A 26,875-nucleotide genomic window follows, 5' to 3' on the forward strand; every position below is an offset into this window, starting at 1 on the left:
TTAGTTTGGGAGAGGGCTTTGCTCAACATTTGCTGTGTTACAAAAATACTGGATAGCTGGGAGCTGCGCAGTGTCTGTTATAGGACAGAGCTCACAGCTGTCAAATCTGTCTCCATCTGCTGGTTGAGTCTATCTGGTCTACTTCAGGGGTGTCAAACCTTGGCCTTCGCCAGGTCAAGTTTTCAGAATTTCCACAATGAATATGCATGAGATCTATTTGCATACAATGGAGGCAGTGCATGCAGATAGATCTCATTGGGGAAATCTTGAAAACCCGACTGGATTGTGGCCCTCGAGGACCGAGATTGGACAACCGTGGTCTAGTTGGACTCACAGAAAGAAAATTAACAATCAGACCAAATTTTTCCCATGTTACCTCCTCCTAGGTATCTGTTCATGGAAAGTGAGAGAACCCATTTTTGTATTCTTTCATGCACATCTATTTTGGATGCCTATAATTTCACATGTATGCAGTTTTCTCCTTGTATATTTGCACATTCATAGAAGACGTGCACTGTCATATGTTTGATAGGTTTTCTGTGTAATCCCCCACACACAGGGTTTACAGGCTCCATGAGCGTCTGGTGGCCATTCGCACAGAGTATAATTTGCGGTTGAAGTCCGGGTCACCACAGATCACCCAAGTGACTCTTACCTCTCAGAGGGCACGGCCAGAGATGGATGATGCAAGCCTTCGCTACTTACAGGAGCTGCTATCATGGGTGGAAGAGAACCAGCGGCGCATTAACAGTGCTGAGTGGGGAGTGGACCTGCCCAGTGTGGAGTCCCATCTTGGCAGCCACCGTGGACTCCATCAGTCCATTGATGAGTTCCGTGCGAAGATTGAGCGGGCACGGGCCGATGAGGTAAGAGTCCCATTCAGAAGAAAAGCAGCAAGCTGTGTCTGTATTCATTAATATGTCCCAGCTAGGAGCACTCAGTGATAGGGTAATTTCGTAGGAAATAACATTCAGTGATAGGGCAATTCTAAAGGAAGCATCCAGTAAGGTCATCCCATGGGAAGCTGTCTTCAGTAGCAGTGCTCAGTGAAATGATAATTCCACTGGAAGCAGTTGCAATGACAGGATAATCTTAGAGGAAGAAATGTGCAGTGATAAGATGATCCCACTAAACCAGTTTGCAGTTATAGGGTAATTCCACAGGAAGTAGTGTAAAGTGATTGGGTACTTTCACTGGAAGCAGTTTGCAGTGATAGAATAACTTCACTGGAAGCAGTTTGCAGTGATAGGATAATTCCACTGGAAGCAGTGTATAATGATTGGGTATTCCCACTGGAAGCAGTTTGCAGTGATAGGGTAATTCCACAGGAAGCAGTGTATAGTGATTGGGTATTCCCATTGGAAGCAGTTTGCAGTGATAGGGTAACTCCACAGGAAGGAGTTTATACTGCTTGGTTACTCCCACCGGAAGCAGGTGTTAGTGACAGGGTAATCCTACAGAAAGCAATTTTCAGTGACAGGGTAATCCCACTGGAAGCAGTGCATAGTCATAAACTAATTGCACTGGAAATAGCTTACAGTGACAAGGAATCCCCAGTGATATGGTAATCTGACTGGAAACAGTGTACAGTGACAGGATAATCCCACATGAACAGCATATGGTGTCAGGATAATCCTGGTGACAGATTACAGTGACTGGGTAATCCTACTGGAAACAATGAGTGATGATAGGATAATTCTAGTATATTACAGAAATATTAGGGAAGGTGTTGGAATGCTTTCTTTATAAGAGCTTGTCATGACTCGGGTAATATCTCCTCTGGTTTTGGTCTTTGTAGGCTCAGATCTCACCGGGTTCTCGGAGTTCCTATCGAGATTACCTGGGCAAACTGGATCTACAGTATGCCAAGCTGTTGGTAAGGAGGAGTTTAACACCATCACTGGGGCCAATAGTAGGGGTGTGACAGGGATGGAGTAGGGTTTGTGTTGCTGTAATACAAAGGGACAACTGGACACCAGCAGGTCCAAGGGGATCTTATCTGCTCAGCGCCGATCACTGGACTTAGCCAGTCTGCCTCCCACGGGCTGATTATTGGCTGGATAAACTTAAAAACACTATTTACTGTTCATTTAAAAAGGGAGTCCTTTTTTGTGGGTAAAAGAAGTCTTGGGAACTCTACTAGGAGGTGTTTTGACTGGAAGGTATACTCAGTTGTTGCTCAAGGCTGGATGGAACATCACAGAGCCTGGGGCTGATGGGTGGGGAATTATACTCTGTTCCATTTGTGCATTCTCTGCTTGGGGGTAGGGATGGTTCCTTCTGCTTTCTTTGACCTTAGTACGCCTTTCCTTCTAGAACTCCTCCAAGTCCCGCCTGCGGCACCTGGAGAGCCTCCACACATTTGTGTCTGCCGCCACCAAAGAGCTCATGTGGCTGAATGACAAAGAGGAGGAGGAGGTGAACTTTGACTGGAGTGACCGCAACACCAACATGGCCGCCAAGAAGGAGAACTACTCAGTAAGCAGCCCTGTCGTTGGTTGTCTGCTCTAAGGCTGGCGGTGCCCCACACGCAGCTTTCCTTGCTCTGGCTTTAGGTGGTCTGTCTAGTGGCCACATGTGTAATTCTGGAAGCCAGGAGACACCACACCACCTGCCATATGTGTGTCCACTGAGACCATGAGGGGTGCCTGCACCACAGCTTCCCACAAAAATCTGTGGGCGGAAGCAAGGGCATGTGTCTGCAAATAAACCAAATCAAACACACCAAACAAAGCAAGAAAAAAATAAATATAACTGAGTGCAAAAACACTACTCAAATATTACACAGTATGAAAGGTGAGCTAATGTGGAGGCTTTGTATTTCATCTGTGCAATTCACAGAAATCTTACTCCAAGTTGTAACGATCAATCCAAAACATCCCTTTTCCGTTGTACCAGCTGGCACTCTCCTATCCCATACCCTGAATGCTCCACCCCCTCCCTCTCCAGCATGCTCCATCCCCTCCTTCCTAAACTCAGAATACTCCCCTCCTCTCCACATCAGAACTCCAGCAGACCCCACCCCCTTTCTCCATCATGACTACAGAATTCTCCAAGCCTTCTCCAGTACAGGCCTCCAGTACTTCCCTGGCATGCTGTTCTCCATACCTACCTCCAGAACATGCCACCTCTGTTCCTATCTCAACAGTAGGACACTCTCTTCCCCCTCTTCCCAGCCCAATCCAAGCCCTCTGACTCCCTCCTCAGTCTACACCATCCCAGCTTTTCCTACCCAAGTGGCAAATGCATCTGCAGAGCCATTTCCTACGGGGGCTACATGGTGGGCTTCACTGCCTTTTTCTCTGGCTGTAGTCATACTTGCCAGTGTCCAAGCCTCCTTTCAGCCTGCACAGCAGCCATATGCAACAATGGGGCACAGCCGTTACTCACATATACACAGTAGCTGATGTCTCACACAAAGATTTCAATTTCCTGGTGCATATAATATAGCAACACAAAGCTAGTTCTGGCAGTCTAGGGCCTCAAAATTTGTCTGTAGTTGTTGGCAGTCTGTACCTTTCAATATTATATCTGGAATTCTCCTGCATGGAGGCAGAAAATTACAGCCTTTTGCTACGCAGTCTTACTATGCTGTCTCTGCAATCTCTTATTACGGTTCTGTTTGTGATGAACCTGCAGTCTCTCTTCTGTATTGTGGCGGGTCCCTTCTGTCACTTACTATATGTCTCTCATTGTGTTGAAGCTGTAGAATCTTCTCTGTCTCACAGCCTATCTCTTGCCACATGTGTCTGTGTGATAAAGCTGCTGTCTCTTACCTTTCTTAGAGCCTGTCTTTTATGATGGGTCTTTCTGTGATGAAGCTGCTGTCTATATCAGGGCCTGTCTCTTACAACAGTTCTGTGTGTGATGAAGCTGCTGTCTTTCCTCTGTGGAAGGGCCTTTCTCTCCTCTGGTTGATGATGTTGCCTCTTCTTTCTCAGGGACTGATGCGAGAACTGGAACTGAAGGAGAAGAAAATAAAAGAAATTCAGTCATCTGGAGACAGGCTGCTGCGTGAGGATCATCCTGGCAGACAGACTGTGGAGGTGAGACATTCACCAATATGACCCTTTTCCTCCACAGGAATGACAAAGTGTGAGCTCATACCTAGTTATTCTCATCAGATTGGGTCTGTTCAATACTGCCAGCATGGGCCTGCTCATTGCTGTGAGCTGATGTCTGGGACTACTCAGTACTGCCAGCGTCTGGGCTTGATCATTGCTGTTAGCTGGTATCTGGGCCTGCTCACTACTTCCAGCACCAGGGCCTGGGTCTGGTCTTTGCTGTGGAGTGGAGGAGTAGCCTAATGGTTAGTGCAGTGGGCTGAGAACCTGGGAAACTGGATTCAATTCCCATTGCAGCTCCTTGTGACCCTGGGCAAGTCTCTTAACCCTCCATTGCTCCAGGTACAAAAACAAAAGCTTAAAATTGTGAGCTTTGGCCATTGCTGTGAGCCGGTGTTGCAAGCTAGACTAGAATTGAGGTTCCTTACTTTAGAACTGGTGCCTGGGCCTAGTTAGCACTGTGAGCCAGGGCCTGTTCTTTTTTCTAAGCCAAGACCTGAACCTGGTCAGATCCAGAGATCAACTCAGACCTGTTCATTAGCTGCATGCAGCTCCATCCCATTCTCATAATCTTATAATTCCCTCCTCTGGGCAGAGACATTACAACTGTGTGGATTCTCATGTCCAGCAGATTAGGGACCTGTGGATTTCTGTTCAGTACTCTATGAGTGATACATAGATAGATATATTTATTGCATTATTGTCTTTCAGGCTTTCCAGGCCGCTCTTCAGACCCAGTGGAGCTGGATGCTGCAACTGTGTTGTTGCATTGAGGCTCATCTGAAAGAGAACACTGCCTACTTCCAGGTAACCAGCAGAACAGATCAAGAATTGCACTGAGGGGTTACTGTGGGTAGTAGGGCTCAGACTGATGCTGAGAGGACTGTGTCCTGGTTATGAAGGATACCACCTTCAGCAGAACAGCACACTTAAGCTCATGCTGAAAGATGAAACGTATTAATTATGAAAGGCAGCAGCACAGTGACTGCAACACCTTGCTGGGGTACTGGTAGAGGAAGCATGTCCTGATTATGAAGGACAGCACAGTAGCTGTCTCTAACACCATGCTGGGGTGTCAGTAGATGGTGTGTGTCCTTATTATGAAGGATGGCTCTGACATCATGCTTGGGGTATTAAGGGCAGCAGAGTGGCTTTAATACTGTGCCGAGGCGCTGAGAAAGAAAACATGTCTCCAGTCTGCTGAGGTGCCAGTAGATAGTATGTGTCCTGTTTATGAAGAACAGCAGAGAGACTGACTCAAACAGCATTCTGGGGTTTTGGTAGCAGGTGTGCATCCTGGTTATGAAGGGCAGCCACACAGCGCCCTTAAGACTACAGGGATGCTGAGCCAATGTATGTCCTTGGTTTTTGGTGATGGAGAGAAGGTGCTGATGCTTCTCTCGCTGCTCCTCACAGTTTTTCTCAGACATGAAGGATACAGAGGAGTATCTGAACAAGATGCAGGAGACTATGCGGAAGAAGTACCAGTGTGACCGGAGCATCACAGTGACCCGGCTGGAGGACCTGCTGCAGGACAGCATCGTAAGTCGTGCATGCCACTGACTCTTCTGCTCTTCCTCAGTTAAAGGCCTCTTCTTTGGTTCTTGTTATAGGATGCAAGGCTCTGGTTATACATGACCTACATGCAGAATTGTGAGGGGTCAGGACATACCACCTCTTACAGCTCTCACTCTGAGTCTACCCCATGGCATTCTCTGTCTCTCTTACTTTTCTCTCTGCTTCTCTCTTTTGTAGGACGAGAAAGAACAGCTGACAGAATACAAAGGGCAGCTCTCTGCCCTTGCCAAGCGTGCCAAAACCATTGTACAGCTGAAGCCACGTAGTGCTGCTCATCCTGTGAGGGGAAGGATGCCCCTGCAGGCGGTCTGCGACTATAAGCAGATGGAAGTAAGTGGCCTCAGTGCCCACATAGGACTGTGTCATGGGTAGACATGAGTACGGCTCCTCTGTCAGTCTTGTCCATGGCCACACCACCTTCTTACTTTTGAACTTCATTCCTACTTTATCTCGATAACATATTGTACTGTTTTTGACAGCCTCCTGGAACTTTTTTGCCTGCAGCTAGCTTTGGGAGGGCAGTGTTCAGCCTCAGATTTGCCTGGCAAACTCCCTTTAGAAAGTGTCCTCATGTGCATGTGTTTGTTTCTGAAATGCATTTTGTAAGTTATTCTAAAGGGTGACCCTTCAAGTCTGATTAGGCCGATTATAAATAAGTAAAATAACATGAAGACAGCACGGATAACTGAACCATAGAGATCTTTCAAAATAAAAGATGGCGCTGTAATAAAATTTACCAGCTTTTATTAGAATAAAACAGAAAATAGGTGTCTTCAAAGGAGAAAGTCCTAGGAATGCCAGAGAAACACAGAACATGCCAGTTCATCCAGACTGTCCATATACACATCTTGCACAGCTTTACAAGTACTTGCATATAATAAATGTAACGCGCTTTGGTTGTACCACAGAAGGTGGTACATCAAATCCCTTACCTTTGACCCTTTACAGTCCCTTCCTCTCCCTTAGAGATCCTCTGCGCTTGCCCCATGCTTTCTCAAACTCAGATCCAGTCCTCATCTCTACCATCTCCATTATACGCATCCACCACCCTTTCCGTGAAGAAATATTTCCTCAGGTTACTCCTGAATCTGTCCCCTTTCACCTTCATGCTATGCCCCACACTTCAGAGCTTCTTTTCAATTATAAAAGGCTCACCTCCTGTACATTTCTGCTTTGGAGGTATTTGTATATCTCTAAAAAACAAAAGGGGTTCACAATTTCCACAAAAAAATACAACAACACAAAAGAAAGTGGAAAAGAAACCAACTTCAAGAGATCAGTCCAAACACCAGGGTAAGATGCTCCCAAATCAAAATCAAATCTTTATTTGGACCCTACACGGTCTGTGTTTTGGCTTTAGAAAACCTTCATCTAAAGCCGAAACACGGACCGTGTAGGGTCCAAATAAAGTTTTGATTTGGGAGCATCTTACCCTGGTGTTTGGACTGATCTCTTGAAGTTGGTTTCTTTTCCACTTTCTTTTGTGTTGGTGTATTTGCATGTCTCTATCATATCTCCCCTTACCTCCAGGGTGCATATACTGAAGATCTAGGGAATTCTGATATTTACCACAGATCTCATGGGCACTGCTGCATTTTGGGAGGCTTGTCTCTTATCATTTCCCCTGTGCCCCTCTGCTCCTGCTAGTCCCATTTCTTCTGGATGACCTTTCCCCTAGGATCCAGGATCTTGGGATGCTGGAGTAGCTGTTATACTGGCACCTGCCTGCAGAAGACTCTTACAGCAGATCAGAGCAGGACTGTAAGAGAAACAACCCAAACAGGACCTTTATATGGAATTGGTGCAACAGATCTTTCATGGTTTGGTTTTTTAATATGTTATTGAATACCAGGTCTCGTACTTGTAATTCAGTGATCCTAGCTTTTCGTTCTGTAGCTCAAATTAGATTTAAGGCTTTATTTTCTCACTCATTTTTTTATTTAGCAGTTTGTGTTTGGAATGGGTCTTCCTGTTGGTCTCAGTATGATACAACCTTTTTTTTAGCTTTCGTAAGGCCTTGAAGACCTATTTATTTACTTCTATATAACTAAAGTTCAACTGCCATTGTCATTTATTAACTCTTTCGTTGCTTGTTTATTTTTACACAATTAGATTTTGTTTGTTAATGTCACTTTGAGGGGCATAATTGAACGAAAACGCCTATCTCCATGGGCGTTTATCTCCAAGAACGGGTCCGTGAAGGGGCGGACCGAACCGTATTTTGGGAAAAAATAGACGCCCATGTTTTATTCAACAATGTGTGAGCTGGGCGTTTTTGTTTTTCAGCGATAATGGAAAATGAAAGCGCCCAGCTCAAAAACGAATAAATCCAAGGCATTTGTTCGTGGGAGGGGCCAGGATTCATAGTGCACTGGTCCCCCTCACATGCCAGGACATCAACCGGGCACCCTAGGGGGCACTTTTACAAAACCAAACAAAAAGGTAAAAGAGCTCCCAGGTGCATAGCACCCTTCCCTTGTGTGTTGAGCCCCCCAAATCCCCCTCAAAACCCACTGCCCACAAGTCTACACCATTACTATAGCCCTAAGGGGTGAAGGGGGGCACCTACATGTGGGTACAATGGGTTTGGGGGGGTTGGACGACTAATAAGCATTAAGCAGCACAATTGTAACAGGTAGGGGGGATGGGCCTGGGTCCACCTGCCTGAAGTCCACTGCACCCCCTAACAACTCCTCCAGTGACCTGCATACTGCTGTCAGGGAGCTGGGTATGACATTTGAGGGTGAAAATAAAAAGTTGAGAAACTTCATTTTTTGTGGTGGGAGGGGGTTAGTGACCACTGGGGGAGTCAGGGGAGGTCATCCCCGATTCCCTCCAGTGGTCATTTAGGGCACTTTTTGGGGCCTTATTCGTGAAAAAAACAGGGTCCAGGAAAAGTGTCCTAAATTCTAGCTAAAAAACGCATACTTTTTTCCCATTATCGGTGAAATGCGCCCATCTCTGTTCGGCAGATAACCACGCCCCAGTTCCGCCTTCGCCACACCTCTGACACGCCCCCATCAACTTTGTCCGCATCCGCGACGGATTGCAGTTGAAAACGTCCAAAAATCGGCTTTCGATTATACCGCTTTATTCGTTTTTGTGAGATAAACGTCCATCTCCCGATTTAGGTCGGAACTTGGGCGTTTTTCTCATTCGATTATAAGCAGGTTTGTAATCTTCCTGATGATTTTATCAGTTTTTTTTTTATATTCCGCTTCAAATCCTCATTGGAGAGTTAGCGTTCTATAAGTACTCTTGTAATGTAAGGTCATGTAATGTTCCAGAGTCTCTGGCAGGAAAGAGAGGGACATACACAATTGGTATCATTATATCATTCTTTTCTATGAAATGTTAGGTTTCGTGGTCTCTGCCCTTGTGAGCGCAGGGAGGTTTAAGTGACTACCTGAAAGTCAGCCAGGGAGTGATAAGGTGAAACTGGATCCTGACATGTTTAACCGCTTGGCTGCAGCACCAGTCCAGAAATGAACTGGAGATTAGGAAAGGAGAGGAGGGAGGATATGAGTCATTCTGATTACCTTAGCACCTGATGTTTCTTTGAATTCATCCCTGCACTCCTGGAATCCCCACATCAGCACAGGGCACAGACTATGAGGAGGTCCTTGGGGGTCTGTTAGCCAGTTGGGGAAAAGGGGCAGGTTCCCACTGAACTGTCTGAGGATGCAGCCTGGTGTTCCCAAGGTGGGGTCAGATACCCAGGCTATCAGATACGTTTTAGAGTAAAAAATTGATTTACTTCTACCTGTTCTACACCACTCAATATTTTATAGACCTCAGTCATATCCCCCCCCTCAGCCATCTCTTTTCCAAGCCGAAGAGCCCTAACCTCTTTAGCCTTTTCTCATATGAGAGCAGTTCCATCTCCTTTATCATTTTGGTCACTTCTCTTTGAACTGTGATACATGTGTTCATATGAGTTGTGCACAAGGGTGAATATGTTTGCATGTTTGGAGGTCCCGCACGGTCCTGCGTTTGCCTGAATCTGGTTTTGTGCATTTCTGTAGTATGAAGGCAGGCGAGTGTTGATGTTTGATATATCTGGGTCATATGTTAGTCCAGGTAATATTTGTATATGATTGTGGGTATTGCATGTCCACATGTTTTGGTGTGTCTGTGCCTTCATGTTTGAGTCTCTGTCATGTTTCTGCTTTTCTATGTGTGTTTGTGTCTGTGTATATATGTGTGTGTGTATCAGCAGAGCTGAAAGCTGCCTGTGCTTCTTGCAAATCATAGTACACAAGGAAGAAAAGTACAGCGCTGCGTGCGTCTGGTAGCGCTATATAAATGCTATTAGTAGTAGTGTGTGTGTGTACAAGCGGTGCTTAAAGCTTCCTCTGCTTCTTCCAGATCACAGTACACAAGGGAGATGAGTGTGTGCTGCTCAACAACTCTCAGCCTTATAAGTGGAAGGTGCTAAATGCCTCAGGGAGTGAGTCAGTGGTCCCCTCTGTCTGCTTTCTCATCCCCCCTCCGAACAAGGAAGCTCTGGATGCCGTCAACAGGTAAGAGGCCTGCACCCAATATACACTCGATCATATGCATACACACACACAGTCCTACAGTTACATAAAAACACAATACACCCACACACACAGACATACAGCAGCTGACATTCGGCAGCAAGTGCTAACTGCAGAAATGTTTTCTTAAAAGTTTTCCAGCCACTGGATGAATAAATTATGGTCATGTACAAAAGAAGTTATACATTTATCGGCAGCCATGGAACATACAACATCATTATCCATACATTTAAAACACTTATAGAGACTGCAGTAGGCCAAATATCTAACTGAATGGCCTGATACCATCTGTATAAGAAGGGACAGGTTTGAGACAGGGTAAATGTGGGCTAAAAAATTACCTGTATAGTGATGCTGCTCTGCTATTAAGGGATAATTGATATGTTAATGGATAGTGCTGGTTCAGTAATTGCACAGTCTCTAAATTCAGCACTGCTGCCTGGTTGGATAGTGGCAGTAAGACTGCAGACCTCACAAAAGATCACTTACTTGGTGTGCATGTGTGTGCTGGGAAGAATCCTCAATTATGCATAAATTTTATTAGATAAACTCTTAAGGGGAAAAGGAAAGGGGATGGGATTTTTACAGTCATATCGGTTTACATTTATTTATTTAAACATTTCTACAACTAGGCAGATCACAAGTCAACATTTACAATAAAAGAATCAGTAAAACAGGAACAAGCACAGAATTATACAAAATTCAAAATATTATTATGTTCAGGTACTTACTGTGTACCTGGGGCAGTGGAGGGTTAAGTGACTTGCCCAGGATCACAGACAGCTGCAGTGGGATTTGAACTGGGCTCCCCTGGTTCTCAGCCCACTACTCTTAACTATTAGGCTACTCCTCTTTGCATATTTGTATCTCTGGTTGTCTGATTACCAGATCCTGGAACCAGTGGATTGATTTGTGATTTCCTCTCTGCTTCATAGGTTGGATAGCAATCACCAGATGCTGTTGACAGTTTGGCACCGTCTGCACGTGGACATGAAAAGCTTGCTGTCCTGGCAGTACCTGATCCGAGATATCCAGCAGATCCAGTCCTGGTCCCTTATCATGGTGAGCACGGGGTACACATCGTCTCTAGCATATAGCTGAGCTCTCCTGCAAATATTGAAAAGAGCCTGTGGGACTCTTAGAGCAGAAACTCTGTCTACTACAGGCCTTAAGAAGCGTTCACTTCTGTGCCACTTACTGTATAAGCCTGGCACTGCTTGTAGGTTTGTGGTGAGGACTGTGAGATGGACCAAACCTATGCAGTCAAGGTCTTACACAGTAAGAGGCATCTATTATCTTTCTATTTTTTTTTACATTAAATCTTTCTTGAAAAACCAAGGAATTTCAACATAATGCATCCAGTACAAATTATCATATGAAAACTTCAAGCCACACAAAGTACACTTGTAATCGTAACCATTGGAGCCGACTCTGTGGGTGCTTGAGCACCCCCAATATTAAGAAAGTTCCTTGTATGTGTCCAGGGAGGGATTATTTTCATTGTGTTTAGCACCCCCAATAATTTTGAAAAGTTGGCTCCTATGATCGTAACAAAAGTGCAATCCAAGGTACTAAATACCCCATCCCTCAACTAGACACCCCCCCCCACTAACCACCCCCCTCCCTAATCCCATCCCTTCAGAACCTTTAAGAATTCTGGGTTAAAGTAACAGAGGGGGATAATCGAAAGGGACGCCCAAGTTTTTCTACCGTGAAGGGGCGGGGAAACCCGTATTATCGAAACAAGATGGACGTCCATATTTCGTTTCGATAATACGGTCGGGGACGCCCAAATCGGGCAATTTAGGTCGACCTTAGAGATGGTCGTCCTTAGACTTGGTCGTTTCTGATTTTCGATGATAATGGAAACTGAGGATGCCCATCTCAGAAATGACCAAATCCAAGCCCTTTGGTCATGGGAGGAGCCAGCATTCAAAGTGCACTGGTCCACCTGACATGCCAGGACACCAACCGGGCAACCTAGGGGGCACTGCAGTGGACTTCAGAAATTGCTCCCAGGTGCATAGCTCCCTTACCGTGTGTTCTGAGCCCCCCCAAAACCTACTACCCACAACTGTACACCACTACCAGGGTCCACCTGTCTGAAGTTCACTGCACCCACTAAAACTGCTCCAGGGACCTGCATACTGCTGCGATGGACCTGAGGCTGGCAAAAAATATTTTTAAAGAATTTTTTTGAGGGTGGGAGAGGGTTAGTGACCACTGAGGGAGTAAGGGGAGGTCATCTCCGATTCCCTTCGGTGGTCATCTGATCAGTTCGGGCACCTTTTCGTGGCTTGGTCGTCACACAAAAAGGACCAAGTAAAGTCGTCCAAGTGCTCGTCATGAACGCCCTTCTTTTTTCGATTATGGGTCGAGGACGCCCATGTGTTAGGCACGCCCAAGTCCCACCTTCGCTACACCTCCGACATGCCCCTGGGAACTTTGGTCGTCCCTGTGACAGAAAGCAGTTGGGGACGCCCAAAATCGGCTTTCGATTGTGCCAATTTTGGCGACCTTGTGAGAAGGACACCCATCTTCTGATTTGTGTCAAAAGATGGGCGTCCTTCTCTTTTGAAAATAAGCCTGAAAATTAGTCCAAAGATCTCTTATCCGTGAGTTGTTCCATTTCTCTAATCACTGATAATTTCAAAATTCAGTAGGTCCCACTGACTTGTTTCCAATGACTTGCAATAATACTTTTAGCAGCTGTCAAACACATCCTCTAAGATGGCGCTGCCACTTTAAACCACGTCTATTACTCAGTCCCAGCAAACACCATTGTGGTTCACTGGTCCCCCTCACATGCCAGGACACCAACCGGGCACCCTAGGGGGCACTGCAGTGGACTTTAGAAAAAGCTCCTAGGTACAGAGCTCCCTGACCTTGTTTGCTGAGCCCCCCAGACCCCCCCAAAACCCACTCCCCACAACTGTACACCACTACCATAGCCCTTGCGAGTGAAGGGGGCACCCAGATGTGGGTACAGTGGGTTTGTGGTGGGTTTTGGAGGGCTCACATTTACCACCACAAGTGTAGTGCAGTGCAGTACCCACTAAACTGCTCCAGGGACCTGCATAGGCTGTCATGGAGCTGGTATGATATTTGAGGCTGGCATAGAGGCTGGAAAAAATATTTAAAAACATTTTTTTTAGGGTGGGAGGGGGTTAGTGACCACTGGGGGAGAAGGGGAGGTCATCCCCAATTCCCTCCGGTGGGTCATCTGGTCATTTAGAGCACATTTGGTGGCTTGGTCGTAAAAAAAAAAGGACCAAGTAAAGTCGTCCAAGTGTTCGTCAGGGCGCCCTTCTTTTTCCATTATCGGCCGAGGACGCCCATGTGTTAAGCACCCCCCAGTCCCGCCTTCGCTATGCTTCAGACACGCCCCCAGGAGCTTTGGTCGTCCCCGCAACGGAAAGCAGTTGAGGGTCGCCCAAAATCGGCTTTTGATTATGCCGATTTGGGTGACCCTGTGAGAAGGACGCCCATCTTGCGATTTGTTTCGAAAGATGGGTGCCCTTCTCGTTCGAAAATAAGCCTGATAGTGCTTAACCTGTAAATAAAAGAAAATATCTGACTCAGGTAAGGTATATTGACATCAAATATCTTTCAGTGTTGAAGCGCTCTGAAGAACTGCACAATTGAATATTTTGTAAAATGTTTGTCCTGTTCAACCTGCTTTTCTGTTCGCCACTGGTGCTGTAATGATGGGTGTGGGATGGGTTTTGGAAGAGCCTGGCTCTGGTGCATTTATGGCTGTCATCTATCCCCACAGTTCCGCACTATGAAGCCTGAGGATTACAAGCAGGCACTGCGGAATCTGGAGACGCATTACCAGGAGTTCATGAGAAGACCTCCCAGGACTCCGAGAACTTCCTGCTGATGATCGCATGCAAATGGAGCGCGAGTACAACAACTGTATCCAGAAATATGAACAGCTGCTGCGCACCCAGGAGAAAGGTAAGGCCTGCAACTCCCCTCCTTCTCTCCTGCCCTCCATAGCCCACAAACTCCCCTTACCCTTCACAGGGAGTTTCATCCACTTCCCATTATGATCCACAAACTCCTTCCCTGAGGGAGCTTATTCCCCCACTCACCATAGCCACAGCTCTCCCCACCTTGCTATAGGGAGCTCATCTACTTCCCATCACAACCCCACAACTCCTTTCCTATGAGCGTCTTCATCCCTGCATGCCATGGCCTGCCACCTTTTTCCCTTACAGGAGCTTCATCCTCTGCTTGCCATGGTCTGTGACTCCTCCTCCTTGCATAGGTTTCTCCCCACACCCACTATGGTCCAAAACTTCCTCTGTCCCCCACAATGGTTTAATTCCCTTCCCATTATAGCTTATAACTCCTGTGCAGGGAGGTTCATCCCTGTCTGCCATAGTCTGTGATTCCTTCCCTCTGCAGGGGGCTCCTTCCCCCATGCATCAAGGTCATAACACCCCTTGTCCCCCAAAGGAGCTTCTTCCTCCACCCCTATGCATAGTTTCTTCCCCCATCAACCATAGCACAAAATGTCTTCCATGCAGGTGGCTTCTCCCCAATCCACCATGGCCCACAACTCCCCCACCTCCATAGGGAGGTTCATTCCCTTTCCTTTTCATAAGTACATAAGTATTTGCCATACTGGGAAAGACCAAAGGTCCATCAAGCCCAGCATCCTGTTTTCCAACAGTGGCCAATCCAGATCACAAATACCTGGCAAGATCCCCAAAAAATACAAAACATTTTATACTGCTTATCCCAGAAATACTGGATTTTCTCCAAGTCCATTTAATAACGGTCTATGGACTTTTCCTTTAGGAAGCCGTCCAAACCTTTTTAAAACTCTGCTAAGCTAACCGCCTTTACCACATTCTCTGGCAACGAATTCCAGAGTTTAATTACACGTTGCGTGAAGAAAAATTTTCTCCGATTCATTTTAAATTTACTACATTGTAGCTTCATCGTATGCCCCCTAGTCCTAGTATTTATGGAAAGCATTAACAGATGCTTCACGTCTACCCGTTCAACTACACTCATTATTTTATAGACCTCTATCATATCTCCCCTCAGCCGCCTCTACTAGATGTATACAGTACTGTACACATTATATGCAGGTAATTTTTCTGTCTCTAGAGGTCTCACAATCTAAATTTTGTACCTGGCCTTGCAGGGAAAAGCTATCCTCTGTACCCGCAGTTTTCAAGGGTATTATAAATAATTTTCTATATGTAAAGCATGTTTTATATGTGGAAAATGACTGTTATAAAATCGCTAAGTGGGACACATGAGTTAAAAGTGAGTATCCTTGAAGACTGCACCTAGTTTTAAGTGATCTGTGTGTAGGTATAACCAGGGGCACAGTTTGGATGGAGCTGCACAGCGAGTGTGAATTTACTAAAATACAGGGCTGCACTTTAGTCGCAGTTAACTGTGCAATTAATGCATTAAATCATTAATTGCGATTTTAAAAAATCTAATCACATTGGAGTGTCTCGTGTCCACTCCAAACATCTCTTCTGCTCTCTTCCACACCCAGCCTCTGTCCTTGGTGCAATCCAACATCTTCCCCCCCATCTGCGATTCAATATCACCCACCCTACTGCGGCTGCCTACCTTAAAGGTGGTCTTTTGTTGATCCTAGCCAGCAGTAGCATTGTACAAATGCTGTCTGCTGCCTGGTACGAAGATTTCCCTCTGACCTGTCCCCCCCATGCAGAAACAAGAAATGATGTCAGAGGAGGTGGGACGGGCTGGAGGGAAGGGAAGGGAAGGGAGAGAGACGAGAGAGAGAGATAATGGACCCCAGGATAGAAAGAGAGAAAATGAACTTGGGGAAGAGGAGTGGGAGGGAAGGTTGAGAAAGGGAGAGATGTTGGATCTGGGGGTGGGAAGGAGGGAGATTATCAGTCCAGGGAAGAGGGATGGGATGTGATATACTGCCTTTCTGTGGTTACAATCAGTGGTTTACATATTATATACAGGCCCTTATTGTTTACCTGGGGCAATGGAGGAAAAATACCCTTAATTTTGCAATTAATTACGATTAAAATTTTTAATCAACATGCAGCCCTACTAAAGTACATACACACACTCAAGGGGTAATTCTATAAATGGGATACGCTTATTGCCAATTCTACAACAGCTTCTGAGTGCGCCCAAGCCATTCTAGAATTACTAGTGCAAAGGCTGCTCTGGTGCTCCAAAAGTGAGGCTGGTATATGCTGAGATGCGTAAGTGTGCCACACACCCATGACAAGCCCATATGTACGCCTCCTTGCGCTTGGACACAATGACATGCACACGCCACTTACAGAATAGTGCCTAGCATTTGTGTGTACAACTTTCAATTATTGGCTTCAATTACATGCTTAAATGCTAATATTAAGAACATAATAGTCGTATTGGGTCAGACCAATGGTCCATGTAGCCCAGTATCCTGCTTCCAGCAGTGGCCAATTCAGGTCACAAGTACCTGACAGAAACCCAAATAGTAGCAACGTCTAATGCTACCAATCCCAGGGCAAGCAGTGGCTTCCCCCATGTCTGTCTCATTAACAGACTATGGACTTTTCCTCCAGGAACTTGTCCAAACCTTTTTTTTAAACCCAGATACGCTAACCACTGTTACTGCATCCTCTGGCAACGAGTTCCAGAGCTTAACTACTTTTTACGTGAAAAAAATATTTCCTCCTATTTCTTTTAAAAGTTTTTCAATATAACGTAATTGAGTGTCCTCTAATCTTTGTACTTTTTGAAAGAGTGAAAAATTGATTCACCTCCACCTGCTCCACACCACTCAGGATTTTGTAGATCTCAATCATATCTCCCCTCGGCTGTCTCTTCTCCAACCTGAAGAGCCCTAACCTCTTTAGCCTTTCCTCATATGGGAGGAGTTCCTTCCCCTTTATCATTTTGGTCGCTCTTTTTTTTTTTTAAACCTTTTCTAATTCCACTATATCTTTTCTGAGATGCGGCAACCAGAATTGCACACAGCTGTAACATGTGCACACTATTGGCACCAGCTTATGTAGTTGCCATTTTAAAGGGCTACAGCAAATCATCTGCAATTATGCGCCAGACATGCATATAAATGTGCGGACTATTATAAGTACATACACTGCCACGCTGGGAAAAGACCAAAGGTCCATCAAGCCCAGCACTCTGTATCCGACAGCGGCCAATCCAGACCCCAAGAGCCTGGCAAAAACCGAAAATTAATAATGATCAATGGACTTTTCCTTCAGGAATCTGTCCCAGACCCCCTTTAAACTCAGCAATGCCAGTTGCCGTCACTACCTTCTCCGGCAGTGAGTTCCAGAGTCTAACTACGCGCTGAGTAAAGAAAAGCTTTCTCCGATTTGTTTTAAACCTACCACATTCTAATTTCATCTTGTGTCCCCTGGTTCTATTATTGTTAGAAAGTGTAAACAAATGGTTCACATCTGTCCGCTCTACCCCACTCATTATTTTGTAGACCTCTATCATATCACCCCTCAGCCACCTTTTCTCCAGGCTAAAGAGTCCTAGCTGTGCTGCCTATACTTACGTAAGTGGCACTGGCAGCACAGTGATTTAGCCACTTCACAACTGGCTTTCACATGAGCAGAGCATGGGAGCAGTGCTTCCACTCACTGAATACTGTGTTATGTGTGCTTTTGCCACTTTTAAGCAGTCACCATTACACCACCTACATGGCTGTCATAACTGCATGCATGTAATAACAGAATCTGGATGCTAGATGCTGTAGGATAGGTTCTCACCATGCGGCAACAGAATACCTAAATGGAGACACCTATTTACAGAAATCCCCTCTTTAGGTGTAACATCTCGCAGGACGTCTCGTCCCACACGCAGTTCTCATACAGAAATCAATATAATAAGCCATGCATTAGAATAGCGCCTTGAGCTTCAGTGCAATTTCCTAGCATCTGTACTGAAAAAAGTTTTACTTTCCATGCAGTGGCATTCAAATTTGTTAAAAAAATATGCACTGGCAGAAAAGCAGCTCACACTTCCGCAGTTTTCTGCATCAGGTGGGAAGTTATTTTCTGTATCCTTTCCTGCCAGTGTCTGAAACAGGCCCCATTCAGTATTCAGTTTACAGTGTACAGTCCTGAACAGGAATTAGCTCATGACTCTCCCGACACTCCGAAGCTATTTGGTCATGTCATTTCATTTTATTTATTCTGATATTTTACCATCTTTAGGAAAATGCTAAAAAAAAACACTGATTTTATAAAAGTGTACAGTAATAAGAAAAAGATAACCAACCAGGACATCCAGCACAAAGAAGCCCTCAACCAGAGAGCCTCCAATGGTGTGGCACCCCCATGAATGAATAATACTTACCTGCAGTGCAATCTTCTTCCATAACCACTTTGAAAATCAGTGGTATGCCAGACCTCTAGTGATACATTAGGATGCACCACAAGGGGTCAGCTTTCAAAGTAAAGGAGTGCTTCTGTTATTTCAGGCTGACCCCTAGCAGTGCATTGAAAAATGGCAGCACTGAAAGCAGGCATGAGTGAGCATAGCTCCAACCTCCTGACTCAAGGCAATAGAAAGGGGGGATCCAGGGACCACTGGGCTACCAGGGAGGTCTGCTGAAAAGTGTCATCTTAGTAAAGTTCTGCACTTCACCTCAGGCGACCTTTTTGCTCTCATGCTGGAAACTTTACTGCCACCCTGAACTGTAGAGAAGATTTAGTGCTACCTGGGATGTGGAAAACTGCATCAGCTTTTAGTGCAGCTTTTTACATCTGGGGCAGTTTTGAATTTGGCCTTTTTGCACGTGGCTTGCATTCCCACCACGCTACTCTTTAGCATGCTGGTTTTACTGATGATTTTCCAGGCGTAAGGTTAGCGCAGTAAACTATTGCATTAAAGGATAGCACACCTTATTACATGGGCTTCACATTGTCCATAATTGAGTCTATTGCCCGCTGCCACTTCATCCTAGATACTTCCTTGTTTAACCCATACTGTAGATGCATGTCCACTTAGTTGTGTAAGCTCCAGACAGGTACAGACAAGTAAGTTAGATTTATGGACAACACTCGACTGTGACAATAAGAATGTACTTTGATTTTGACTTGCAGGGGAACAGGATGAGGTGACCTGTAAGAACTACATCTCACAGCTGAAGGACATCCGACTACAGCTGGAGGGTTGTGAGTCCCGCACCATCCACAAGATCCGGTCACCCATGGAGAAAGATCCCATCAAGGAGTGCTCACAGAGGATCAGCGAGCAGCAGGTGAGCCCTCCCTCAATAAGTACACCCTCAAACTCTGTTATCAGCCAATCAGAGAAGCAGATGAGATCCCCCCACCCCATAAATGCATCTTCACACTCTGCTCACAGCAGATCAGAGCAGTAAATGAGTCCCCACCCCAAAAAATACACCCTCATACTGCTATTGGCGGATCAGTGAGCAGCAAGTGAGCCTCTCCCCCCCCAATAAATACACCCGTACACTCTGCTCTCAGCCAGTCAGAGCAGCAGGTGAGCCCCCCCCAATAAATACACCTGTATACTCAGCCAATCAGAGCAGCAGGTGAGCCTCTTCCCCCAATAAATACACCTGTACACTCTGCTCTCAGCCAATCAGAGCAGCAGGTGAGCCCCCCCCAATAAATACACCGTACACTCAGCCAATCAGAGCAGCAGTTGAGCCTCCCCCCCCAATAAATGCACCCGTACTCTCTGCTCTCAGCCAATGAGAGCAGCAGATGAGCCCCCCCCCCCCAAATATACCCTTACACTGCTGCTGGCAGATCAGGGAGCAGCAGGTGAGCCCCCCCCCCCCAACACACACCAATAAATACACCCCTCACACTGCTCACAGCGGATCAGTAAATGAGATACCCACCCCCAAACAAGTATAACCTCACAATTTGCTGTCATCCTGTTGGAGCAGTAAGTGAGCCCTCCCACCAATACATACACCCTTTCCCTCTGCTCATATTCATAGCTTCCTTTTCCTGAGTGTCTCTTTCTTAAAGACAGTCTCACTGAGACATACCCCTGAAGCAGTAGACACTAGCGAGAGATTTGCTTGAATTCTGATCTTTCTCTCTTTTCTGCCTTTGTTCCCCTTCCTTTTCTTGTGTCTCTTTTCTGCCTTCCTCTTCTATCGGTTTTCATTCCTAAACAGCAAATCCACTTTGAACTGGAGGGCATCAAGAAAAACCTGGATAAGGTCAGTGAGAAGACACAGAAGGTTTTGGCTCAGAAGGAGCAGTCCACATCCACCCCCTTACTACGCACTGAACATGAGATCACCCTGCAAAAAATGGACCAGGTCTACAGCCTTTCCACCATCTACCTAGAGAAGTAAGTCAGAGTACATGCTCCTTCTACCTGCATAAGTCAGGGCTACGGTCTCTCTTCTACCTGTATAAGTCAGGGCTACGGTCTCTCGTCTATCTGTATAAGTCAGGGCTACTGTTTCTCTTCTACCTGCATATGTCAGGGCTGTGGTCTCTCCCCTATTTAGTGAAGGGAAATCTTGCCTCACCAATCTATTACATTTCTTTGAAGGGGTGAACAAACATATGGATAAAGGTGAGCCGGTCGATAGTATGTATCTGGATTCTCAAAAGGCGCTTGACAAAGTACCTCATGAAATACTCCAGAGGAAATTGGAAAGTCATGGCATAGGAGGTAGTGTCCTATTGTGGATTAAAAATTGGTTAAAAGACAGAAAACAGAGAGTAGGGTTAAATGGTCAGTATTTTCAATGGAGAAGGGTAGATAGTGGAGTTCCTCAGGGATCTGTACTGGGACCGCTGCTTTTTAACATATTTATAAATGATCTCGAGATGTGAGTAACTAGTGAGGTAATCAAATTTCCTGACGACACACACAAAGTTATTCAAAGTTGTAAAATCGCAAGAGGATTGTGAAAAATTACAAGAGAACCTTACAAGACTGGGAGACTGGGCATCCAAATGGCAGATGACGTTTAATGTGATCAAGTGCAAAGTTATGCATATGGAAAAGGGGAACCAGAATTATAGCTACGTAATGCAAAGATCCACATTAGGAGTCACCGACCAGGAAAGGGATCTAGGCTTCATCATTGATGATACGCTGAAACCCTCTGCTCAGTGTGCGGTGGTGGCTAAGAAAGCAAATAAAATGTTAGGTATTATTAGGAAAGGACTGGAAAACAAAAATGAGGAAGTTATAATGCCTTTGTATCGCTCCATGGTGCGACCGCACCTCGTATATTTTGTTCATTTCTGGTCATCGCATCTCAAAAAAGACAGAGAGGCATATTTTCAAAGCACTTTGGGAGGCTAAGTTCCATAGGTTTCTATGGAACTTTGGGAGGCTAAGTGCTTTGAAAATAAGCCTCATAGTGGAATTAGAAAAACTAGAAAAGTTACAGAAAAGGTGACAAAAATTATAAAGGGGATGGGACGACCTTTATGAGGAAAGGCTGGAGCGGCTAGGGCTCTTCAGCTTGGAGAAAAGACGGCTGAGGGGAGATATGATAGAGGTCTATAAAATAATGAGTGGAACGGGTAGACATGAATCGCTTGTTTACTCTTTCCAAAAATACTAGGACTAGAGGGCATGCAATGAAGCTACAAAGTAGTACATTTAAAACGAATTAGAGAAAAGTTTTCTTCACTCGACATGTAATTAAACTCTGGAATTCGTTGCCAGAGAATGTAGTTAGCGGGTTTAAAAAAGGTTTGGATTCTTCTTAAAGGAAAAATCCATAGATAGACCATTATTAAAATGGAGAAAATCCACTGCTTATTTCTAGGATAAGTAGCATAAAATGTATTGTACTTTTTTGAGATCTTGCCAGGTACTTGTGACCTGGATTGGCCACTGTTGGAAACAGGATGCTGGGCTTGATGAACCTTCGGTCTGTCCCAGTATGGCATTACTTATGTACTTAAGTATTTAAGTTAAGACAGGTAAGATAGCTGTCATAGGTTTTTAGGTAGTCTTCATTTTTGTTGGAGAGATATTACTGTTAAATTAAAACCCTCTAGGGGCAATTTTTAGAATATTTTTCTTGGGTTAATAGAAACCCTGCCTTCCAAAATCTGTCCCCACCCCCGGCCTACTTTTTTCCACGAGGGAAAGTGGTGCTGTGGCCATTCTGGCAGTCAGCTTTCAGGCCAACAGCACTATGACAATGGCCATCTGTTATTCCCAGTGAGGTGAGAGTTATTTAAACGGGTACTGTAACTTGGGTGATATGCAGACTGTATCATCTTGTGGGGTATCGGGCCCCAGCCTTTTGGCTCAGGGTCATGTTTACAGTCTTAATTCTGTCATGGTTACAAAAGTTCTGTATACAGACCCAGGGTCCAGAACACTATTCACAGAGAATTACTGAGACCAGAGCTGCTAAAGGTCAGTTGTTTCTGTAACTTCATATCTGTTGGTTTGCAGGTTGAAGACCATAAACCTGGTGATCCGCAGCACACACGGAGCAGAGGAAGTGGTTAAGACCTATGAAGACCAGTTAAAGGAGGTGCATGCTGTACCCTCAGATAGCAAGGAGCTGGAGGCTACCAAGGCTGAGCTGAAGGTGAGTGGAGTGGAACAGGTAGATGTGCAATGAAGCTCTAACAGAGGCACGTGACCCAGGCTTGAGAGGGAGATGGGAGGGGCGTTGATTTCTGTGGAGGCCGCAGATCTGCACTGACTCTGGCTTTGAGGTACATTTAAGGGAGACTGATCTTGATGTAGTCCTGCTGTTGGAGGTCCCTGATGCATTCCATGAGGAGGATACATTTGGCAGACCAAGGAGATCTTGTTCTGTGGCAGGGTTGAGGGATACTAGCTGTCCTAGCCTAACTGGGGATGAACTAGGCACTTTCATTTGATGGGCTGACAGACAATCTCACCCTAAGATTCACTGGGCATCTCATTAAGACAAAAGTGTTGAACTTCCCTTCTCAACAATGCTTGGAGAAAATCCCACCATATTAGTGGGTTTGAGGTTTACAGAGAAGGATCCCAGTGTGACAGCAGCTGGATAGTCCCATCCTGATGACAGCTGGTTATGCCATCTTCACTAGAGTCCGGTGTAGAATGGGCTAATATGTGATATAACAAGTTGAGCAGCTCCTAAATATTACCATCTGCAAAATCTCTATATGAGGCTCTTTCATTTTCTTCCCACAGAAATTGCGTAGCCAGGTGGAAGGTCACCAGCCTCTTTTCAACACTCTGGAGGCTGATCTGAACAAAGCCAAGGATGTGAACGAGCAGATGCTGAGGTCCCACAGTGAGCGGGATGTGGATCTGGATCGGTACCGTGAGAGGGTACAGCAGCTCCTGGAGCGCTGGCAGGCCATCTTGGTTCAGATTGACCTGCGGCAGCGGGAACTAGACCAACTAGGACGGCAGCTACGATACTACCGGGAGACCTATGATTGGCTTATAAAATGGATCAAGGATGCAAAGCAGAGGCAGGAGCAGATTCAGTCTGTGCCTATCACTGACAGCAAAACCATGAAGGAACAGCTCTTGCAGTTGAAGGTGACCACCCTTCATTTCTAGGGCTGTATATTTAACGAGCTAAATGCTCGACTGGCAATATAAATTTTAACGCAGTTAATGCATTCCGCTGCCGCCCCATCCCCCGAATGCAGCTTTGCCCCGTCTTGTCTCCCTGTCCTCTCCCACTGGCTTAATTATTTTAGGTGGTCTGGAACTTGTGCGCCAATCCGCTGCTTCTCTCTTCACCATGGCTGTAGCAGAAGCAAGCAAAAGACAGGCGCAGGGACGTTCCCCTCTGTGTGCTGCAGCTGACTCTGCCGGACCCAGAAACAGGAAGTTAATTATAGATGGTCTGGAGCTTGTGTACCAATCCCCTGTTTCTCTCTTCACTGTGGCAGTAGTGGCAACAAGCAAAAGACAGATGCAGGGACATTCCCCTCTGCGTTCTGCCGCTGGCTGTGCTGGACCCTTCCTGTGTCTGGGTCCATCAGAGCCAGCGGCATGATGTCCCTGCGCTTGTCTTTTGCTTGCTGCTGCTACAGCCACAGTAAAGAAAGAAGCAAGGGATCGGCGCACAAGCTCCAGACAATCTAAAATGAGTAAGCCAGTGGGAGGGGGAGAGGACAGGGAGACAAGACGGGGCAAAGCTGGATATGGGAGCCGAGGGAAGAGACAGGGCAACTCAGGATATGCAGGATGAGGAAAGACAGGGCAAGACAGGATATGGGGATGTGGTGAGATGGGGCAGTGCACACTATGGGGGAATGAAGAGAGACAGCAGTGCACACTATGGGGAGGGAAAAAGATGGGGCAATGCAGGATATAGGGGAGATAAGGCAATAATAGATGGTTGGGGTGAGGATAGAGAGGGAGAGAGAGGTGGGGCAGTTAGGGTTGATGGTTTTGTTTTTTGATAATGGTGGTGGGGAAAGGGGGAGAGATGGAGTGATGATAGATGGTTGGGGGGGTGGGATCGAGAGACAGTAATGTTGGATGGTGTATGAGAGGGAAGAGATGGTTGATACTGAACAGGGGGGGAGAGAGACAGAGAGGTGATGCTGGATGGTGAGAGGAAAGAGAGAGAGATGGGTCTCTGGTGGATGATGGAGAGAGAGGAGCAATGCTGGATGGTTAGGGAAAGAGGGAGAGAATGGGGTAATGCTGGATGGCAGGGGAAGAGAAGGATAGATGTGGAGATAGGGGATGAAAGAGAAAAAAAGAAAAGGGAGATGGTGGACTTGAACAGAAGGTTGGAGAAGGGAAGAGAGGGGAAATGCACATAGATGGCAGGGAAAGGAAAAGAAGAGAGAAGGAAGGATTTTAAGCCCATGGATGGAGGGAAAGGGAAGAGTTGGAAACTAGATAGACATGAGAAGGATGCAGAAAAATGGAAGAAAGTTGGACGTGGAAACAGAGTTCAGAGACAGGGAAGCAGAACTAGAGACAGGGAACAAGATGATTAGGAAAATACAATCACCAGACCACAAAGGTAAGAAAAATGATTTTATTTTCAGTTTAGTAATTGAAACGTCAGTTCTGAGAATTTACTTCTTGCTGTCTATATTTTGTACTGAACAGGAGGAAATGTGAGTGGGGATGCTTTAAGCGATCAATTGCACGATCAAAAATGTTAATCAAGATTAATTGTGTGATTAAACCTTTGAATCGATGAGCAGCCCTATTCATTTCCTGTCAGGTGACCCAAAGATTAGAAAAGGGCTAAGAACTTTGGTTGCTTCTTGTCATGTGACACAGTAGACTAAAGAAGGGCAAGGTGGGTAGAGTAACCTTTATTTGGGAGATGGAACTGTTGTTGGTGAGGCACATCAGTGATAGAAGGATCATATGAATTTGTTCAATTATAGCACATTCAGTGTAACAAATGTATAATTACTGTATAACGAACACCATACATTGGCTCCATGTTTTCACAGAAACTGCTTGAAGAAATTGAGAGTAATAGAACCAAGGTTGATGAGTGTCAGAAATATGCCAAGCAGTATATCGATGCCATCAAGGTAAGATCATGCCTCCATGCCTGTCCCTCTACCTCAGTGGCGTAGCCACAGGTGGGCCTGGGTGGGCCGGGCCCATCCACTTAGGGCTCAGGCCCACCCAACAGCAGCACATATTTAGTGCTAGCTAGTGGGGATCCCAAGCTTCACCAGCTGAAGACCTCCCCCTGATGGTGCTGAAAACACTGCTTTCCACTTCAGCAGTCTAAGCTTCCTAAGCTGCTGATACTGGCCTCATCGCATTGGGGGGGGGGGGGGGGACACTTGGTGCCCACCCACTTCTTGACTAGGCCCACCCAAAATCTGCTGTCTGGCTACGCCCCTGCTCTACCTGCCCCATTTATTGGTACTGAAGCAAAGCCCCTGCAGCAAATATTTTCGCTCATTGCTGAAATATACTCTGTCCCAGACCTGGTGGAAAAGCAGGATTATTGCATATTGACAAATATGGAGTGACAAATGCAGTGACGGTGACGTCAGCACACCCAGCGCCACACTTCTCTGGCAGCTTTAAACAGAGGGTTATGAGTAAAAGTATGAGAAGGCAATCTCATGCAGGATATGACTAAAATGAATACCTGATAACAATGTTGTTTCTACCCCAGTTACCGAAAATAATCTTTGTCTCTGTACCAATCATTTATATGATGCATCCCACTGGCTATTGTTAAATATTGAATATTAATAAGGCACATTCCATCATATGGCTTTGGTGTTTGTACTAATTTCAAAGATAGACAAGGTCTCTTCCCCCTCCAGGTGTAATAGCTGACCCAGTTTAATGCTCATCCTGTCTTGTTACCAAAAAACAAGAAGGCAGACGATCCGCAAAATCCAATGTGGAGGCAAAAAAGAGCAGATCAATTAGTGGTGTAGTTGAAACTTTATAGAAAAATAATGATCGCCTGACACAGACTGTGTTTCGCCCACAAGGGCTGCGTCAGGGGCTTTCAATCGCTGCAAAACAAAGAACAGCAGAGCAAAAAAACCAGCAGTTCAACTTCTCCCAATACAATGTTGCGCTCAAAGGAAGAACATTATATGGTCGCAAAGATCTAGTGCTGCAATTTCATTTTTGTAAGTTCCAATAAGGGTGGAATATTACTCGTGTATAATGTGCATAAATCACGAGGCATTTGCATCCCTAGATACCTGAGGGCCTCTGTTTCCCATTGAAGAGGAAAGTGGCCTACCCAATGCTCCTTCATGT

The 26,875-nt window shown here is 45.6% G+C and overlaps 1 protein-coding gene across 1 annotated transcript in view; it reads left to right on the forward strand.

Moving 5' to 3' along the window:
• PLEC (plectin) overlaps positions 1-26,875 on the forward strand; it is a 285,737-nt gene that overhangs the window by 218,696 nt on the left and 40,166 nt on the right. The window contains 16 exon segments of the mRNA XM_030220355.1: positions 560-866; positions 1,799-1,876; positions 2,317-2,478; positions 3,942-4,046; positions 4,776-4,871; positions 5,481-5,606; positions 5,820-5,972; positions 10,011-10,165; positions 11,119-11,245; positions 13,959-14,033; positions 14,035-14,143; positions 19,273-19,430; positions 20,331-20,509; positions 22,595-22,733; positions 23,333-23,689; positions 25,585-25,668. Coding sequence (XP_030076215.1) covers positions 560-866; positions 1,799-1,876; positions 2,317-2,478; positions 3,942-4,046; positions 4,776-4,871; positions 5,481-5,606; positions 5,820-5,972; positions 10,011-10,165; positions 11,119-11,245; positions 13,959-14,033; positions 14,035-14,143; positions 19,273-19,430; positions 20,331-20,509; positions 22,595-22,733; positions 23,333-23,689; positions 25,585-25,668 — 2,410 coding nt within the window.

Source organism: Microcaecilia unicolor, chromosome 1, assembly GCF_901765095.1.
Source record: "Microcaecilia unicolor chromosome 1, aMicUni1.1, whole genome shotgun sequence".
Lineage (NCBI taxonomy): Eukaryota > Metazoa > Chordata > Amphibia > Gymnophiona > Siphonopidae > Microcaecilia > Microcaecilia unicolor.